Source organism: Tachypleus tridentatus, chromosome 11 (genome assembly GCF_004210375.1).
Source record: "Tachypleus tridentatus isolate NWPU-2018 chromosome 11, ASM421037v1, whole genome shotgun sequence".
In the NCBI taxonomy this organism is placed as follows: domain Eukaryota; kingdom Metazoa; phylum Arthropoda; class Merostomata; order Xiphosura; family Limulidae; genus Tachypleus; species Tachypleus tridentatus.
Window position 1 is genome coordinate 92670548 of NC_134835.1, and position 21552 is coordinate 92692099.

Below are 21552 nucleotides of genomic sequence, written 5' to 3' on the forward strand. Positions count from 1 at the left end.
CTCTGGACAGATGAGTCCAAAATTGAATTATTTGGACATCAGAACAGAGGACATTTTTGGCGTAAACCAAATACAGCATTCCAGGAAAAGAACCTCATACCAACTGTGAAACATGGAGATGGAAGTGTCATGGTTTGGAGCTGCTTTGCTGCATCAGGACTTGGACAGCTCACAATCATAGAATCCACCATGAATTCTACTGTGTATCAGAGGGTGCTTGAGGATCATGTGAGGCTATCTGTAAGAAAAGTAAAGCTGAAGCAGAACTGGACCCTGCAACACGACAATGACGCAAAATATACCAGCAAATCCACCAAGGACTGGCTGAAAACTAAAAAATGGAGAGTCCTGGAATGGCCGAGTCAAAGCCCTGATCTTAATCCCATTGAGATGCTGTGGGAGTGACTTGAAATGGGCTGTACATGCAAGAAACCCGTCAAACATCTCACAGCTGAAAGAATTCTGCATTGAGGAGTGGGGAAAACTTTCTTCAGACCAATGTCAGAGAGTGGTAGACGGCTACAAGAAGCGTCTCACTGCAGTTATTTCAGCCAAAGGGGATAACACTAGCTATGAGGGGGTATGGTGTCCTAACTTTTTCCTCAGTTAGAATATGCATTTTTGTAGAATTACATTTACAGAAGATCTTGAAAAGTCTTTTCTTGAGTTGTAATTGTTTAGTTCCTATAGTCTCTCAGTATTGTTGAAATTGAGATTAAATATCTATATATCCAAACATGTTACAAAAATACACAGGCTTTCATAGGGTGTCCTAACTTTTTCACATGACTGTATAAACGTTTTCTATTAGAGAAACGTTTTTTTTTTCACCTTTCAGTGACCAATGATTTTAAACGAAAACTTTATATAAGATAGACAAAACTTAGAATTTAATATTGTAATTGTTTTCTTTTAAGTGACATTTATCATAAAATTCTTATTCAATGATACACTAACAATATTAAGAATTCGGGGTTTTATTCCTCCCCACGAATAGAGCGCAGCTATCCTTTTGTGTAGCTTTGTGTTTTAAAAAAAAAAAGTATTAATAATCGCAATGTTTCGTTCGACCTAATTTAAAGAAGAAGAAAGAAATTCACGTATTTTGAAAATTCTTTGGTAATTGATTCTTTAAGTAATATTGGCTGTTTTATATTATTATGGCAATAACAGTATTATTGTTGAATGCAGACGCAAAGCGTTCACAAATATCTATATCAAGTTTTTTTCAATGCGATAAGATTTTGTGGTAACATTTCGGTCAGTACATTGTCACAACTAACAAAACCAACTTCTTCCTTATAATGATTTTAAGGCTGAATTAAGCAAAATTAATCGGAGACTGCAAATATTGAGTTGGTTATTTGTAGAACCCTCCATTTAATATTACACACAAAGTAGAGTAACAATCATGTGATATGCCAATAATAAAATGTAATTTGTCTGCAAGACAACGATGGAATAATGATCTCTACGCGGGTTCGAATCCCGGTCGCACCAAACATGCTCGCCCTTTCAGCCGGGGGGGCGTTATTATGTGACGGTCAATCCCACTATTCTTTGGTGAAAGAGTAGCCCAAGAGTTTGCAGTGGGTGGGGGTAACTAGCTGCCTTCCCTCTAGTCTTACACTGCTAAATTAGGGACGGCTAGCACAGATAGCCCTCGAGTAGCTTTGTGCGAAATTCAAAAACAAACAATGATCTCTACGACTTTCAAAGGGACATGGTAGTTGATACCCATCAGATGATCAGAGGAATGCAGTTTTAAACTCTTTTTTTCTACCACTATCATTAACGTCTATCAATAACGACATTCAAAAGGAAATTGGAGAAGTTGTAACATATCAAGAGAAAAATATCGAACAGGATGAAAAAATGATCATAGGTTTTTCGATGGTGCTTGGAGTTTGAATATTTCTGAATGTACTAAGTGAAGAACATAATAAAAAAAACTACTACTTACAATTGGTGGGAACCAATTGAAAATCGCTTGTAAATGTAAACAGGAATGTGGAGTTAAGGGTGTGAAATGCACATAATGATGGACTACAAGCGTGATATGAACTGATGAGGCTTCATTATCGTTTTAGTAGAATTCAAACCACGTGAAGTACTTGCTTGTGTTGTTCCAACAGAAGAAGCTGTACGAGGTGATATAATGGTTTCCTCCTGAACGTATCTCAGTGCTGTGTTCAATCATATCTCTGAATTACCTTTGACGAAGGGCATTCCAACTTTTTTTTTTTGAATTTCGCGCAAAGCTATTCGAGGGCTATCTCCGTTCGCCGTCCCTAATTTAGCAGTGTAAGACTAGAAGGAAGGCAGCTAGTCATCACCACCCACCGCCAACTCTTGGTCTACTCTTTTACCAACGAATAGTTGATTGACCGTCACATTATAACGCCCCCACGGCTGAAAGGGCGATCATGTTTGGCGCGACCAGGATTCGAACCCGCGACCCTCGGATTACGAGTCGAACGCCTCAGCACGCTTGGCCATGCCTGGCCTGGTTTAGAAAAACAGTTTTACGGCGGCACTGAAGAAACGCTTGCCGAATTATTACGTTTCTTGCAGCAGAAGTGGCCCGGCATGGCCTAGCGCGCAAGGCGTGCGACTCGTAATCCGAGGGTCGCGGGTTCGCGCCCGCGTCGCGCTAAACATGCTCGCCCTCCCAGCCGTGGGGGTGTATAATGTGACGGTCAATCCCACTATTCGTTGGTAAAGAGTATCCCAGAGTTGGCGGTGGGTGGTGATGACTAGCTGCCTTCCCTCTAGTCTTACACTGCTAACTTAGGGACGGCTAGCACAGATAGCCCTCGAGTAGCTTTGTGCGAAGTTCCCAAACAAACAAATAAAGCAGCAGAAGTACCATACGGACCCGCTTATCTTTTAACTGATATTTTTATCTAGTAGTTATTAAACGCGCTAGGATATCTGTCGGGAATGCTTTATAAAAGATAAAATTAATTGTTTATTTATGTATTGTTTGTTTGTTTTTTGGAATTTCGCACAAAGCTACTCGAGGTCTATCTGTGCTAGCCGTCCCTAATTTAGCAGTGTAAGACTAGAGGGAAGGCAGCTAGTCATCACCACCCACCGCCAACTCTTGGGCTGCTCTTTTACCAACGAATAGTGGGATTGACTGTCACATTATAACGCCCCCACGACTGGGAGGGCGAGCATGTTTGGCGCGAACCCGCGACCCTCGGATTACGAGTCGCACGCCTTACGCGCTAGGCCATGCTAGGCCTTATTTATGTAGTATTTGTTGGGTTACTTTTTTCTTTTGTAAATTGGGAAAGATGACGTACAGTTTTTAATTTGGTTGTAAAAATAGTATAATTGTATTTACTTTTTTCTAATAAAGTAAACTTCAAAATTTATTTAAATGATAATTTAAAACCTGGAAGAAGTTGATATAGATTAGTGAGAGCCTCATAAAATAGACAACAGATGTCTATAATTTTTAACAACTGTAATTTGTGGCTGCGTTTTTGAAACAGTAGCGAACAGAAAACGTCAATTAACATAATAATGAGTTAAAATTCACTTATAAGAATATTGTTTGAAGCTGCAACCTCGCTATTTCAGAACTTTATATAAAAACGGATCTCCTTAGACTTAATACAAATTGATTAACAATTGTTGATAATTCGGGTGTGAAACCAAATACATTTTACTTCCATTATGTCTAGTTTAGCATTTTACAAGTAAACATGGAAAGTTTTTTAATATCAAGATTGACTGGAGTACCGAATAACAAGTTGAAATAATTTCAATACACAAGTAAAACTGTTAATCAGAAATACTCCTGCTTCATATTTGTCTGTATTTATAAACACTTCATAATGAAAATGATCGAAAATATTTTTAAACGAAGTTGAAAAATCGATTCAAAGGGCAAAAAGTCTTAAATAAATTATATTCGTACAATAAAAGAAAATCATGTTTATAAAAACATCAAATACAATCGATATACCCAATTATGAAATTCGCTCTCGTTCCTGAAGTTCAGTCAAACTTTTATTTTATTTTCATCAAAATAATCCCGCTTCTGACACTAGTGTTGTAACGTGTACTATCATTGAGAGTTTTTATTGTTGTTTACTTCTAATAAAAATATTAAGAATTTAGATCACTAAACAAAAACGAATTAATTTATTTCATTAATAACATTCCAGACAATCTGGTTAGCCTAACTTTATAAGCAACGTTCATTCAGCTAACGGTGCGCCTAACTCACAAAAAAAAAAACACCTCGCTTGTAAAATTTTCTCGTTAATTGATCGGCAGACACAACGAGCGATTCAGTAACTAGCCTGCTAACTGAATCAAGGTGAATATATTCATTGCCGTACTCTGACACTGAAATTATTAACTTATTCAGTCTGATACTTTTATGTTCTATCAGTTTTATGTGTACTTCAGGAAGCTTGGAGATTCTTTAGAAGCTAAAGGCCCAGCATGGTCAGGTGGTTAAGGCACTCGACTTGTAATCTGAGGGTTGCAGGTTCGAATTCCTGTCACATCAACCATACCCGCTCTTTCAGCCTGGGTGTGTAATAATGTTAAGGTCAATCCTATTATTCTTTGGTAAAAGAGTAGCCCAAGAGTTGGCGGTGGGTGATGATAACTAGCTGATTTCCCTCTAGTCTTACGTTGCTAAGTTAGGGATGGCTAGCGTAGATAGCCCTCGTGTAGCTTTGCGCGAAATTCAAAAACAAAAGCTAAATCTTTCATGAAGCCCAGCACGGCCAGGTGGTTTAAGGCGTTGGACTCGTAATCTGAGGGTCGCAGGTTCGAATCCTGGTTGCACCGAACATGCTCGCCCTTTCAGCTGTGGGGGTGTTATAATGTGACGGTCAATTCCACTATTTGTTGGTAAAAGAGTAGCCCAAGAGTTGGCGGTGGGTGGTGATGACTAGCTGCTTTCCCTGTAGTCTTACTGCAAAATTAGGGACGGCTAGTGCAGATAGCCCTCGAATAGCTTTGCGCGAAATTCAAACAAACAAATCTTTCATGAAATTCCAAAACTTCACTAATAATCACTCTTATAAAAAATATACTCTATAATACACAAAAACATTCAAATAAATAAATTATAGCTTACAGCAATGCAAACAGTTTTTATAAACTCATAATATCACCTATTCTCGGTATTTTCAACTAATCTTGTCATTTAGTTTGCACAAAAATACAAGATATTCACTGAATTGATCAAAACTATGACGTCATTTTCTTTTATTTTGGCGAACAAGAATGAACATAGCTAAGTTATGAAAGACTTTTTTGGCATTTGTGAAACTATTCCTTATAAGTTCCAACAAGCAAAATCCTTTGATATTTTGCGCTAGAAAACTTGTTTGTCTATCTATAAATGAAGAGTTTAACATTGTAAACCATATTTTGAATTAGAAAAACAAAATCGGGAGGGGAGTATGAAATTCTTGACAAAAAGAACAAAAAAACGCTAAAATTTACCGGATTGATGTTTGGCCTTTCTATTAGAGTCAAAGGTACGATTTAATACCAGTATAGAGATGATAAAAACGAATGGAAGAACTGAAACCTTACTGATAAACCCCACTCCTTCACCACTGCCATTTAGGTGGCCTCATTCTGCTTTTCACGAGTTTTAACGAATTTAACTTATTTTTAGAAAAAATATCTCGTCCATACAGAGAACAAATTAAAGTTAAATACACCTGCTGGTGTATTATAAAGAATAGGAAATGTCTCAAATTGATGCTGCCATGGGAAACGCACTCAACATTTCTTCTTCCTATTTTATCTCGGTGTTAAATATGAGAAAAGAAAATATTTTACTTACTGACGACATTAATATCAACATAAACTATGCAATAATAATTTGGTGAGAAAATTTTCTACTACAGGGTCTGTATTGTAATTAATCACAAAAAACAGTAGCATCGATATGACAGAACTTCAACATTTTGTCATGGCCCGGCATGATCAGGTGGTTAGGACGATCGACTCGTAATCTGAGGATCAAGGGTTCCAATCCCCGTCACACCAAATATGCTCGCCCTTTCAGTCGTGAGGGCGTTATAATTATGTCACTCAATATGCATATAGGTGGTAAAACAGTGTCCCAAGAGTTGGAGGTGGATGGTGATGATTAGCTGCTTCCCTTCTAGGCCCACCCTCCTAAATTAGGGACGGCAAGCGTAGATAGCCCTCGTGTAGCTTTGCGCAAAATTCAATACAAGCAATCAACCATTTTGTCATCGGCTGATTTCGTTTTCTCATATGTTCAAATGATTACAATCATATATAAAGATACAAGTATTGTTGAATATGTGTTGGTCGCCTATGAATACCAGCGTTCATAGAAATACTACATCTAATGAAATAAAATGTTTCGCATTCTGTTATTAGTGCAATCTGAGTAGCACCCACAGCCTTTTCTGTTGTTTCCTAGATACCACATTCTAACTTTCTATCCCTGCTGTTTTTACGTTGTTAGCTTGAGCGTACTTAAACTCTTCAGCCAGTTTCATGAAAAAGTCATTGATCTGAAAAAACATTTATGGAATTCCACGGTATCTTTATGCTGTCCCTACCAACTACACGTTATCTCTATCTTTATGTTGTCTCTACTTATTTTTGGTGTTCTTGACATCCGTCCTCAAGTTTCACAGTGTGCACTAGTTGCTATCACATATCATATATTTTGAAACAAAAACTGTATTTGGATTTTTTTTTTCAAAATATAGTAAAATTTTTCAATGTAATATACTCTTGGCTAAAATTTCTCTGTTACGTCTATCAATAAACTACAATACAATACAAATTGTCGATGGTAAAATTTACTTTCATTTTTTCGAACAGAAAATGTATCATAACTTACTATTTTTATCAGTTTCAGCTTCATATATAAAAGCAATTTACAACAGATAAAGGTAGTGACTATACAGAAAATAATGACGTTAAGTATACTGTGACATTGTCTGTCAATATGTCACGTAGTTTTTGTAAGCGAGTGCTTATTAAACAGATTATTAAAACTGTGACAGTAGTGTTCTTCTCAAGTGAACAACGTTCCTTGAACCCAGCTAAACAATGATTCCTACTTGGAAATCACCAAAACGTTTTACAGCGATTTCTAAATTTCTCTTTTCGTGCAACGAACCATTTGTTTTGGTAATCGCGGTCACAAATGTGTCATTCTAGTTAATCACAACACTAACAACTTACAGTAGGCTGTCTTCGACATGCCTAGTTTTCTCTAGTGGAACACTATTGCGTGCTATTCCTAGAACAATGTCTTGTGCTTCCACAGTTCAAGTTCATTTTATATTTATCTTATTTTCCAAGGTTACGTTTGCTGAAAGAATCCTTTTAAATTACTTAGGAGTTTTCTCTGTGTTGTTCTAACGATTCTTTCTTTTCCAGGTAATCTATTCAGCATTATCAGAAAGCTCTTTGAGGGTTCTTCTTTCGTCTTATTTGTACTTCCTATTTTAATCTGCTGTCGCATCACGTTCTTTGTCATTCCAAAATGGCTGTGGAAGATTACACGCCCACACTAATGGTAATAAACCATATTGTCCTTTCTTTGAACAAGAATTTAAGTTTCAGAGGTAAAGCCTATTCTCTATTTTTGAGCACTAGTTTTCTAAATGAAATAGTGATGGTTTCTAACATACATAAATCATTTCATTGTTAGCTTGTAAAGTAATTTTGAACTGCAGTTTAGATGACTGAATACCGTTGCCCTCTAATATGTGTTTAGCGGTACTGCCGAGACAAGATTTTTAAACTCCAATATTCTATGTATCTCTTCTAAAGTCTACTAGCAGTAAAATCAATATAACACCAATCTTTGTCCTCAAAGGGAAACATGATTCTTCGCCAATTTTCTATTTTAAAGATTCAGTTGAGTTGTACCTGTCGACAGTTTCAATGAAATATTTGCTTATATTATGTGCCTGTTTACAGAAAGTGTCCTTTCTTTTCTTTGGCAAATCAAAAGACACAAGAGATTGAATATTTACTATTTCCAAAGTGTTGTTAATAAACTTTTCACAGGTGGATATACAGAAAGCATGTTTACAAAGTCTAACATTAATCCCTCAAGCTGACCTAACATAAGATGTAATATTGGAATTACAGCCGAAGATATTTTAATAACCAGGATACCCAGCTAGTGCTTGTGTGCACTTTAATGATATAAAGATAAAGGGTTAAATATTTCTGGTTATTGTATTATATAAGATCGAAATCATACGTGCTCTGTTCTAAATGAATTAATGATTTAACTTGCATCTAAGCGGGCTTGGTGTCTTCGTATAGATTTAAGTCATAAAAAGGGGAAGGGGGTCAGAAACTAAGTAATATTTGTTATGCTGCATAAAGGAAGTAATTTAAGATAAAAAGTGGATTTATAAAAATGAAACCTTTAAAGCTAAATTAATAATCCAACAAAAAATGAAATAATATTGACCAAGAAACTGACAGACAGTAAACACTCCGTAATCGGATAGGTTTGTTTTGGAATTTCGCACAAAGCTACTGAAGGGCTATCTGTGCTAGCCGTCCCTAATTTAGCAGTGTAAGACTAAAGGGAAGGCAGCTAGTCATCACTACCCACCGCCAACTCTTGGGCTACTCTTTTACCAACGAATAGTGGGATTGACCGTCACTTTATACGCCCCCACCGCTGGGAGGGCGAGCATGTTTAGCGCGTCCCTCGAATTACGAGTCGCACGCCTTACGCGCTTGGCCATGCTAGGCCGCAATCGGATAGGTACAAAATGACTAAAGAAAATTATAAACAGTTGAACCAGTCGAGCAATCTAAAACTCATCTAATGGTGTCCTCTTCATTACAATTCCGCATAACAACACGAGGTAGGAAATGCTTTAATATACCTACTGTGATGGATTTACATTATGTATCTATTTTAATATAGATGTTTATTTAAGTTAATTTTTTTTTTAGAATTATACATAACTTATACTGTTAATTCTGTATTGCAAAATTCCCGTCTATCCATTAAAGCTCTAGAAGATTCTTGAGTGTGAGAATAAACAATATATGCGTGTATGTATACAGTAGTGTATCGTCTATACTGTTGTGCAGGCTAATATTTTTAGAAACTCTCCTCACGCCTATAAGTGTAACAAACGCGCCGCGCCAAGAAGTAGTATATATATATATATTATTGGTTTGCTATAGTTGAGGTGCTATAAACCTCGGAAACTATAACTGTGATAAACGCTTATTAATCGAAAACTTCAGATATTTGACCAGGAACGTTTATAGATTTCGAACAATACAAGCCATTTAATTCCAGTAGATTCACATTGGACATTAATATATTTACGAAAACATTACATAATTTTTTCAGTGGAAAAACTCGATGTATGACTAATTAAAAAAGAAGAATACATAGATGTCTAGCTCTCAGTTAAGTGAATTGTATCTACATCAACTCAAAATTATTTCGCTCATTGTAAACTATCGATAAAATATCAAGGAAGTTTCAGATAGAAGACTCAATACTGTTTGTAGAACTCTTGTATATAGGTTATTATTTGTAATAAACGTCATTGTAAATTGTGTTATTGTTTGTATATTAAAGTATATTTCTATTTAAGAAAAGAGACACTGTGTGTATCAATCTTATTGGCAAGTTCCATAAACTGGATACATATTGACATTTATTTTACTTCTAAACCTAAATTTCAATTTAACTCATTTTAAGGCTATTTGAAATTGTAATACGTAACACTAAGCAATGAGAAATCTTCGGTAATATTTGAATGGAGAAGTGTAAAAGTGTTATGAAACAATGTACAATGTAAAAAAGTCAGAATATGCTTATATTTCATCTTAAGATAGACCAGATTTATTTTTTGAAATCATCTGACACTTGTTTAAACTTTTGATACAATTAAAGTATATGACATTTAAAAGTGAGTTTAATTTGAATCATAGTAAATTGTTTTTATAATGTAATACATATTTTCAATTAATAATAGAAAGAAAGTGGAAGTTAAGAACTTTTTGTAGGAATGAAAACTGAGACCTGACAGAATTCAAATTTAATTCAATTGACTCAAAAAGTTATATATATATATATAATATGTTACGTATTATAATTTATTCCTGATGAGTCTCCGATTTATTATTTTACAGAGTTAGGTATTACGATTTCAAATAGCCAGAAATTTTTATATTAATTTTAATTTAGAAGTTAATTAACTATTAATGTGTATCAAATTTATGATATTTGCCAAGAAGGTACACACAATTTTCTTTCTTAACACAAATATATTTTAATATACAAACAACAATACAATTTATAATAACGGTTATTATAAATAGTTAATACAAATAATTATTTATATACAGACTTACTAACAATATTCAGTCTTCTTTCTTGTCTAGTACTTAATATTTTTATCGACGGCCCAGCTACACAAGGCGCAAACTTCTTTTATGTTGATACAAAGATATATTTCATTTGACAGGAATGCTAGCTAGCTCTATTCTTTTTTGGCCTAACGCGGTTTAAAAGCTTGCTTTTAATAAGAAAACATAGATAACTAGCTTTTATACCAATAACTCTAAATTCTTGAACGTTCAACAATGTTCGAAGACACGCTATTATTTTCATAAACCACATATTGTTGATTCTTGTTCTTGAAAATCTTCTACAAATTTAGAGAACAGACAGAGCTTGTGCAATATACATCCAACAATATACGTCACGTGCACCAAACATAAACAAACGTAGGTATAAATATAAATGTATAACAGTAAATCCGTTAGAATAAATACAGGTTAACTGCCTAACAGCAAATTCTCAAATAGTCGACACTGTAATGCCACTAAGGGAGATTTATGACTGGATAAATATAGAAATGGTTTTTCGAAGAGAAAAATTCTACAAAGAGATAACTAAAAGGCATAGAGGTAAAGAACACTAAATTAAGAAGAAAAAAGTCTTCACTGTTGTATATAGAAGCAGGAACACTCTTATGTCGAGAAATTAGGATAGTGTGGGCTCTAGAAACCACACTTCACCTTATCCGGTAGCAAAGGTCTCAGCCGCAAAGTGAAAGCTACGTCTGTGAAAGAGAACACACTGAACCAGAAAACAATTACGATGTATCCGGATATATTACCTTGTACTGTTAACAAAAGAAATTATCAACAAAAGGTGGGATTGATCGTCACATTATAATAATTCGTTTTTACCACAACCTCACCTTCTGTGGATGTACCTTCACTAAATTCGGTATTAATGCTCATTGGTTCCATGAAGAGATAAATGCAAGTTTTCAGTTTTTCATTTTGCGATTTTTATAGTTTTCTTCGCGTTTTCTTGTGTTTTTTTACCACTATTTCGCCTCCTCTTGATGGATCTTAACCAAATATTGCATGAAGATTTCTTGCATCCACGTGGAGATACATGCAAATTTAGAATTTCACATTTTGTGTTTTGCAGTTTGTTATGAGTGTTCTTTTTTTACAGTTACAAATAAAGGAAGCACCTTTTCATGTCCTAAAATGACTTTTGTTAATCATGAATTATCATAACTTCTATCAATGGGACTGGTACTCCAAGTAGTAATAAAGAAAACGTTTACGCCTGAATTTAAGTACTGAAATTTCGTTCTATGTACATATATATAAGAGAAGGGAATTGTTAAAATAAATATAAATGAATACCTTTGTATTTGTTAAGAATCGGGTTACACTTTTAATTAAGTGAACTTCTTTATTTTTCGTCTATTAACGTTGTCCTCTCTGATGAGAATTTTTACCTTAGAAGCATCAAAAGAATGATTGTTTCTAGAAATGTGTTCACAAACATAAAATGGGGATTTTGAATGTTCCCGCAAACGAGTAGAAAGTTCTCTGTCTATCTCATCTATATAACATTTGTAATATTTACATTCAATTGCATATGCATTTCATGAAGTGTCTTTATTCGCATACCTTATGCATAGCAATTGATTTAACTTTTTCGAGGTAAAAATGCAAGTTTTACTTTAATGTCAATTTTACATCACCGGCTGTTTTTTTAACTTTTGTGGATTTTAAAAACATAGTTCTTTATAATATATAATTTGTATCTCTTTTAGGAATCCTTAAAAATTTCATCGACATTGTGGATATTTTTCGACCATTTTTGATCTATGGTTTTACAACTACCTAGGCCTTAACCTAACAAAAACGGTCTGGCCTGACAAGAAGAACCGTTTAGAAGTAAGTATAAATAACAATTACGGTGTAACTTTCTCATGAAAATGTACAGCATCACTGGGATACCTCTATTCTTCATAGGGCTAACTTTGTTTTTTATACTAGTTTTTTACACAACTCATGCCTAATCCGAGGGTCACACCAGACATACTCTCCCTTTCAGCCGTGGGGGCGTTATTATGTGCAGTCAATCCCACTATTCGTTGATAAAAGAGTAGCCCAAGAGTTGGCGGTGGGTGGTGATGACTAATTATTAGAAAAAGGTTTAACCTTAGCTATTGCACTCAAAATTATCTATACACTTGAATTACAGACAGAATTAGAAGGCTTCTCTAGAAATGTAGCTATTCAGTCAAATTTTACCTGTTCTTCATATTTCTCGTTCACATGTCTCTCATCTTCTGGACAAACCTAGACTGCTAAAATAAAACCGTTCACCAAAACTTTTAAAAAAGTGATGAAAGTAGGATTTTTGCTGAAATCTGACAAAGATAATATTGTTGTTATCATGGACCTCATAGGGTGCTGGAAAATGATGTCCACACTCCACGATCATTTATTTCATTTCCAAAAAATAGAAACTAGCTCAACCCCTTCCAAAGAAAACATTACTAAAACAATTTACTTAACAGTAGGAAGAACCTCTCAACTTTCTTCTGGTAAATATAAATTTTTTTCGTATCTCAGATTCCCATACTTCTTAAACTTAGGATTTCCCCAAAATAAAAAACGTGATTTCTCCTTACCTCTTATGTTTTCCTAATACAAAGGATACAGTTACAGCCTCGGAAAATTCCTCACTAGGATATTCTCTAATCATGTTTCTTTCACTTCTCCCTTCATAAAAAGTTATGGAAAGTTTGTAAAAAAAACTTCGAGAATTTAGTCATTTTCTTCAATTAGTCACGTTTGACGTAAAAATCCTGTTTAGGCAAGTACTGATCCTAGAAGCAATGAATGCTCTTGTGGAATGTTACCAAAATGATTCTAATCCTCGTTTCAGCGTAAACATCAATACAATAAGAAGCTTGTTTCTTCTTGCGGCTAAATCTTCCACTTTTCAGTTTAAAGATGTGAGTTATATCCACATTGAAGACCTAAGTATGAGAAATTCAGTAGCTCCTGTACTTGCTAATGTATTTGTGATAAAAATTGAAGGCATTGCCATCTAAAACTCATTTTATAAGCCACTTTGTTTATTTTTTAGTTTAGATATGTTGACGAATATTTTTCAGCCTTCACTAACCTTTATGTTATTCAAGAGTTTTTATCTCATCTAAACCGGATGCACCCAAATATAAAACTCACGATGTAAAAGGAAGTTGATGACAAATTTTAATTATAAATGTTATCATTAAAAAAGACAAACACAGGCTTCGAAACCTTGTATTTTGTAAGAACTTTCACAATGAACTTCAAGTTCCTTGGAATTCCCTTTATAACCAATGCCAAAAGCTAGGTATATTGAAGTTGATATTTGTACAAGTAAAATAATAAGTTCTAACATCGCTTGTTTAAAAAAAACAACCCTAGGGATCTATTTTGTGCACAAAACAATTTACCTACCACTGTTAAATAAACCACAAACTGACACATAAAATAATTCTCCCGAACATGTTTCCGTTACTTATATTTACCATTCATCTAAAACTTATCTCATGTTATCTAAAAATCTGGTTAAAAACGGTTATGGACTATAAATTTGACACTAAAGTACCATTTACATTTTTTACCTAGGAAAAAGCAAGGTCAACTGCTATACAAAACGTATGTGGATAATGACACTTCAAGAAATGGTTATGCAACTAAATATACGTGTTGCAAAAGCTGTTATATTGGTGAGACAAGTAGGTAACTTACTATTAGTTTGTGGGAACATTCAAACTCTCCATCTTACGTCTTTCAACACACGTCTAGAAACAATCATTATTTTGATTCTTCTAAGGTAAAACTTCTCAGTAGAGAGGACAACATTAATAGACAAAAAATAAAAGTCCTATTAATAAAAAGATAACCCTACTTTTAATATAAACAAGGGTGTTAATTTTATATCTATTTTAATGATTCTTTTCGATTATGTATGTAGAACACATTTAAATACATAGACTCGGGCCTAAAAGTTTTATTTATTCTACCTAAAGTTGAGTACCGTTATTGTTTACAATAGCGCAGTTGTATGCTTGTATATTACTATTGTTTAAGATTCTCACATGATTCTTTTTTAAAGTAAATTCTGTTAGCCTCCGTTCTTGTAACGGCCCGACATGGTCAAGTGTGTTAAGGCGTAATCCGAGGGTCGGGGGGTTCGAATCCCGGTCGCACCAAATATGCTCGACCTTTCAACCGTGGGGACATTATAATGTGACGGTGAATCCCACCATTCGTTGGTAAAAGAGTAGCCCAAGAGTTGGCGGTGGGTGGTGATGACTAGCTGTCTTTCCTCTAGTCTTACACTGCTAAATTAGGGACGGCTAGCGCAGATAGCCCTCGAGTAGCTTTGCGCGAAATTAAAAAAAAAACGTTCTTGTATCCCATCTGATTATACCAGGTAAACGTTGTGAATAAAAAATACACAAAAGCTTTATAATGTACAATCGATAAAAACTTGTGTGGATTTTGAATATCATTTTTATGAAGTGCTGTTATCCACAGAGTAGTCTCTCTGTGGGAGAGCGGTAAGTTTCGGATTTACAATACTAAAATAAAAGTTTTCGATTTTTCCCGGCGGATACAAAAGATAGCCCGATGTGACTTCGTCACTAGGAAACTCACACTAAGGTTTTTCACGTTGCTAAGGCTTCAGTAAAAGCTGGTTTTCCCCAGCCCAGGGTAATGAAAACTTAGTATATTACTTGCAGGTCCTGTATTAGAAGAATTACCTTGGTATGACGCAAATTAACAATTACTGAAATACCATACATTCTGTTTCGTTAAGCCGTGGAGTGTATGTTATAGTGCCATAGAACAGTTAACTATTATATACTGCTAGTTACCTTCATCCTACTTTACACCAACCAAATATTTTTAAGCGTATTTGCAATATCCTTTTATTCTGATAGTAATTATCTTTTGTTTGTTAGCTTGTCATTAAGCGCATAGCTACACTCTAGGCTACCTGTGTTCCGCCCACCGCAGGTATCAAAACCAGATTTTTAGTGAAATTAGATCTAAAATTTCCCGTTACACCGCCAATGGTGAGTGAGAGAGTTGTTTCTTTCCTTGCTACAGTGATAGTGAAATAAATACAGTTTACATCCAAAATGTTAGAGGTTAACTTCAGCCATAGCTTCTGACATATAAAAGAGTACAAAAAGTTACAGTACAAGTTTAAGCGTGAGTCAATACATGCAAAAATTAAATTCCAATAAGCAACAAAAAAGATAAAACAGGAAAACAAACTCAGAAATAGAATTAGTTGAAAATGAAACACATTTGTTTGAGACAATTTTAATATCACGTAGTTATCATGTTTTACTTTGATTTTGTTTCATTGATGAGCCTTTTATACCCTTTTGGTTACATTTTAACTTACATTATCTTACTATAATTTGACAGAACTTTCTTTGTGTGTTTGTTTCACTTCTAGCTCGTCCTAAGCATTTACATTTAGGCCTGTCGAATATAATTTAATTAACTAAAAATGATTCGGGATGTTTCAAGAAAAGTTTTTTTTTAATACATAAATTTCACAGTTCCAATTTGATTGTTTAAGATTAAGCATAAAACTAAACAATGGGCTATCTGTACTCACCATGAGTATCGAAACCCAGTTTCTAGCATTATAAATATGCAAACTTGTTGTACTACTTGAGGGACCATAGCTCCAGTGGCGGCTAAATGTAGATCAGTCAATGGAAGTGGCTACTAGCGGTACCAGTGGAATTTTTTCCAATCTTCTCTTTCACTACATGAAGTGTGCATACAGTTTATGCACTTTCAGTACTTTCATTCAATGCTGCCATCTTAGGACAAAGCCAGAAACATTGTTTATATTCTTAATTTGTAAAACGTTGATTATACCATTAAATTTCGTTTTCAAGTCTCATAAGTTATTTGAGGGATTTTTTTTCACGCATTGTTTATATATACACTCAAACTAGACACACTTATATCAGGTGAGATGTTTTTCAGTTACAAGTTGCTTATTATTTTTTGATTAAAAACAACAAAAGTATAAAGTAAAATGTTATTCAAATAATCAAGCCCAATAGACATGAATGAAACTATTGATGTGCACTTTTCGTTATATATTTCCACTATCTCATTCTGAAAAAAACAACACAAAAATAAACAAACAAACAAACAACTTTCATAAGCCTCTTACCATGCATCGTATAAGCACATCTGATAGTAGTGTAAATTCTCGTTTTTTTCATGTCATCTTATAATTTTGATTTCGGTTATCTTGGCAATAAAGTTAGATAAGAAACGACCTCTACTCTTTCAGTGTGCTCTTAGTGGCTTAGCGATTTCGATATCCGAAGTGAGGACAGCACAGGTAGACTATTGTGTAGCTTTGCGCTTAAGAACAAACAAGAACTCTCCAACTGTTTTTATTTCAATCAACGTTTTGTCATCGCAACGTCATCAGAGATAGTACTGGAAGAACTATTTTTTAGCATAACATATAACATAATGTTTTAGGACAACAAAATACCTATTGGCTCGTTTCGGCTGTTCCATCCTCTAAACCAGGGGTGTGCAACATTTTTCGTCGGTGGGCCATATAGCCAACTTCATCAATCAAGCGGGGCCACTTAAAAAACAAGCTTATTCGTGTACATGCACAATAAATTAAAAAAAATTCTCAAAATGCAAGCAATAATATTTTATATTTTTGCATGAGTGATCATTTTAGTGCGACACTTGAAATTTAGAGTCCTTGCAGAGCTTGTCAATATCAGCTTTGACAGAAGTGGTTGCCACTCTTAACTGACTGGTCAAATGTTCATCAGTCAGCTGACTTCTACATTTGGTTTTGATGAGCTTCATTTTGGAGAAAAATTGCTCACAGCAGTAGGTGCTACCAAAAAGGGAGGCAATTCTTTGTGCATGACGGGACAAATTGGGAAACTTTTCACGTACACAGAGTTTGTAAAAGTCTAGCAAACTGTTTTCAGAGAATTTCCTTTTAGTGTTCATGTCAGCCTGCAGTTTAATGAGTTCCATTTGGCAATCATCAGGACTGTCTTCCACTGCCAAATCAAAAGGTTGAGCGAACAATTTCAATCTAATTTCAGTTTGTCTGAAATCTGGAAATCTGTTTGCAAACTCATCAGGCAGCTTTTGTACACTGGTTCCATATTTGGTGCAATCCAGATTAGGAAATTCCAGTTTCCTGGTTGCAAGACATGTAAAATGGGTCAATATGGCTCTTCTCAACTGAACCTGGAAAAGTTCCAATTTCTTCTCAAAAGCACAAATATGCTCAAACAACTTATTCACAAGTTGACTTTTCCCTTGTAGTTTTAAGCTTAAATCAGACAGATGCTGTGTAATGTCTGTGAGGAATGCTAAGTCATTCAGCCAGTTCTCATTGCTCAAGAAGTCCACATTCTGACGTTTGCTCTCCATGAAGAACTTAATCTCCTCTCGCAGATTCCAGAATCTCTTCAAAGTAGCAGCTCTACTAAGCCAACGTACAGCAGAGAAGTACAAAACATCTGAATACTCACTGTCCAGCTCATCTAAAAAGTTTTAAATTGTCGATGATTTAATCCTCGTGTTCGAATATAATTTACGCATTGGACGACATTTTTCATGACTTCTGCAAAATCCAGAACTTTGGTGCACAAGCTCTCTTGGTGAATAATGCAGTGGCTTACAACTACGTCTTGTGCTCCAATTGCAGTTAGAAATTTCTTGGTGAATCCATTTGTCCTACCTGTCATGGAAGGAGCACCATCTGTTGTAACACCACATAATTTATAAGGATTCAGTTCAAACTTTTCTACAACCTTAAGCACTTGTTCACAAATATCCTGTCCTGTGGTTGTGGAGGAAAGGCTTGCCATATCTAAAACTCTTCGAAAACATCAAAGCCTGCAGTAACAGCTCTGATAAAATGACAAGTTGGGATGTGTCATTGATATCAGTGCTTTCATCCAAAGCCAGACTGAAAGCTTCACACGAATTCAATCTCTCTTTCAAAGTTTCTTTGATGTCCTCTGAAAGATCTTTTGTCCTGCGTGAGACAGTAAAGCGGGAAAGGCTAGTTTGCTCCACCAAATATATTTTCTCTGGGCATGCATATTCTGTGAATATTGTTAAACAATTTTTAATAAATTCTCCATCACTAAAAGGCTTTCCCTTTTCTGCCATACATTCACAAAGCTTAAAACTCAGTTTTGTCACCAGTTCTGAATTTTTCTTGAAAGTGGTAAAACACCTTGTTGCTTTTCAATGGATGTTTTAAATGTTCAATTTTGTCCTTTCGTGCCTGACCAACAATTTCATCAAACTGGGAGGAGTGCTTAGTTGCGTAATGTCGCTTAATATTGTACTCTTTCATGACTGCAATTGTAGTTTGACAGACGAGGCAGACAACACCTTGATTATGTGGGACAACAAGATATTTTGTGCACCATTCACTGTTGAATAACCTTCCCTCATCATCAATTTTTCGTTTCTTAACTGCTGACATTTTACTAGCCCTGAAATCAAAACAAAAATTATTCTCACGAAAATAGCAAAGTAGAAAAAAACATAGAATTTATTTACACATGGAACCTCTTATGGACAGAAACACATGTTTCTAAATTGGCATCCCGATCATAGCCTTCCGGTACTTAAATTAATTGAGAATAGCAAAATACAGTGTGACCTCGCCTATTCGCGGTTCGCCATTCGCGGCCCCGCATATTCGCGGGTTATGCGCGAACTGCGTTTTGTAGGTCACAGAGACTGAAAGGGCTTTTCGAGGAGATTTCTGTTGTATTTACTCAATCAAGCCGTTTTATCAATTGTCGTCTTCGCCAAACAAGATTGGACTGCTATTGGCTGACTGCCTCAGCTTCCCCAACAACGCAAACGGCAAAGCACAGCCCGGTAACGCACGGTACAATTTAGTGAAATACATAACAGTATGCAATATTGCTACATTATTACTGCATCAATGAGTATAAGTATCATTAGTGTTTGGGAAGCATTTCATATAGTATATAATCGCATACATATACGTTTTAAAACTGCGTCCAATATTCGCGGTTTTCGCTATTCGCGGAGGGTAAAGAACGTAACCCCGCGAATAACGAGGTCACACTGTACATAGAATCAGATGCATCTGAAAGCAAAAATTTTAATAAATTCAGTAAAGTCACAACAATATGCTAAATAATAATCAATTTACCTTCAATCTCTTGTAGTAACTGTAAAAGGTAATAAAATTTTCACCAATAATGAATGACGGACAGCAGAGGTTAGGGAAAATTGTCGCCAGCGGGCGAAGGCGAGGTTCAGGACATGACGTTGAGTCGTAGACAATAGTGCTAGTGCACGTCACCTATTCATGCCCTAAGGAGGCCGACCAATCGAATTCGGCCTGCTCCTCTCTAGCAAAGATAATTTTAGAAGTTTGTCGAGTCGAAGCCTGGGAATCCCGTAGGATCGATGCTTTTAAAAATATTCCATTTGCGTTGGATTACAGATCAGGCCACATGGTTAGATTACAACAACTAGGGCCACACTAAATGGCTTGGCGGGCCGGGTTGTGGCCCGCGGGCCGCCTGTTGCACACCCCTGCTCTAAACTAAACTTATTAATTAAATAAATTAACTTAAAAATCCAGCCCTTATTATTTGCATATTTATCAAACTTTCTCTTAAACGTATTCAAATTTACTACCTTCACAACATCAGAAGGCAATCCATTCCAAAGGCTAACCCCTTGCTAGAAGAATAGAACTGTTTTAGCTGAGAATGCATTCTACCCTGCCAAAATTTATATTTGTGTCCCCTAGTTCTACTATTCTTACCATTAAGTATGAAAAAAAAATGAGCATCAACACTATCAAGTCCATTTATAATGTCTTTTAGTGGCACAGCGGTATGTCCGCGGACTTACTCTGCTAGACACGGGATTTCGAAGCACGTTGTGAACAGAGCACAGATAGCCCTTTGTGTAATTTTGTGCTTAATAAAAAAAACAAAAACTCTTTGCAACCTTAAACACCTCAAAGATCTTAACCTCTCTTCATATGACAATTTTTTCCACTCCAGGGACCATTTTAGCAGTTCTCATTTGAGCTCTTTCCAACAATTCAATGTTCTTTTTAAAATAAGGAGTCCAAACTGAACACATTACGTCAAATGTGGCCTAACCTCTTCAGACCTGTATTCAATGTTTCTATAGATGCAACCTGAAATCGTATTTGACCTATAATAAGCAACAGCATACTACTTGGATAGCTTTAAAGACTGATCAACCATTATACCAATATTCCTTTCTTTCATGACATTGTTAAGATTATTCCCATCCAAATATATTTATAATTCAAATTATGATAACCCACTTAGAGTTTTGATAAAATTTATCGATTTCCAGATTCAAATCTGTGATCATTTTTAACTTTATAACCATAATGTCTGAGTCCTTCAGTAGGCACTACAAATTCTAAAAACCATTTTCTAAAAATAATTTGGGTTAGTTACTTTCTTTGGCTTATAAAGTATTTAACATATACAATGTATAATTCTAGCTATATATTTGATAACATAACTTGCAATTTTAATAATAGTAATTAATCTGTGGTCTTTCACTTGAATGTTAAAATGAAATTATAATAGTTCGTTACGTTGACGCTTGGCGCTTGCGCGATTCACTATAAATTCGCCGGCAAGCTGAAACTCAACGATAACATAACGTTGAAAATATGGCTGACGATTGGTTAGATGAATCTGATATCGTGTTTGTAAAATCCCCATTGCGACTACGAGCGAGAAAAGGGGCTCTGAAAAAGAAGAATGTATACTGCGTTAAAGATCACAAATTCATTCCGAGGTTCTTCAAGCAGCCAACCTTCTGTAGTCATTGTAAAGATTTTATTTGGTGAGTAAACTAAACTCAATCATTTTCTGAATGTTGTAACTCAGCTGTGTGTAAATAGACTTAAGTACTAAGGGCGTGAATTCCGAACTTCGTTAGAACAAATGATTGACAAAGTTTAGATTAGATAGTTTATGGACTTTTTAGTGTTATAGTTTTTTTTTTTATAAAGTAATGTGTATTTTCAGCATGTACAAAACTGATTAATGTGTTGTTTATCAACGATAACATGAACAAGCTTTGTATAGCTGTAGGAAAATAACCAAACAA

The 21552-nt window shown here is 35.2% G+C and overlaps 2 protein-coding genes across 5 annotated transcripts in view; one reads left to right on the forward strand and one right to left on the reverse strand.

The window, feature by feature from the left end:
* Positions 1 to 20162, reverse strand: part of LOC143231394 (general transcription factor II-I repeat domain-containing protein 2B-like) — a 34686-nt gene extending 14524 nt beyond the window's left edge. Inside the window, exons 1-4 of the mRNA XM_076465939.1 lie at positions 20122 to 20162; positions 16565 to 17578; positions 15992 to 16202; positions 12987 to 13337 (exon numbers count right to left, since the gene is read on the reverse strand). Coding sequence (XP_076322054.1) covers positions 17095 to 17578; positions 20122 to 20162 — 525 coding nt within the window. The 3' untranslated portion in view covers positions 12987 to 13337; positions 15992 to 16202; positions 16565 to 17094. The remainder of the gene's footprint in view (positions 1 to 12986; positions 13338 to 15991; positions 16203 to 16564; positions 17579 to 20121) is intronic.
* A 916-nt stretch (positions 20163 to 21078) lies between these two features.
* Positions 21079 to 21552, forward strand: part of LOC143232771 (protein kinase C, brain isozyme-like) — a 100637-nt gene continuing 100163 nt past the window's right edge. For 2 of the 4 annotated variants that reach the window (XM_076468609.1, XM_076468606.1), the window contains exon 1: positions 21080 to 21285. In XM_076468609.1, the coding sequence (XP_076324724.1) occupies positions 21110 to 21285 (176 nt within the window). In that variant the 5' untranslated portion in view covers positions 21080 to 21109. Of the gene's footprint in view, positions 21286 to 21552 lie in introns of all 4 variants that reach the window. The other 2 variants (XM_076468607.1, XM_076468608.1) reach the window with 2 other exon arrangements.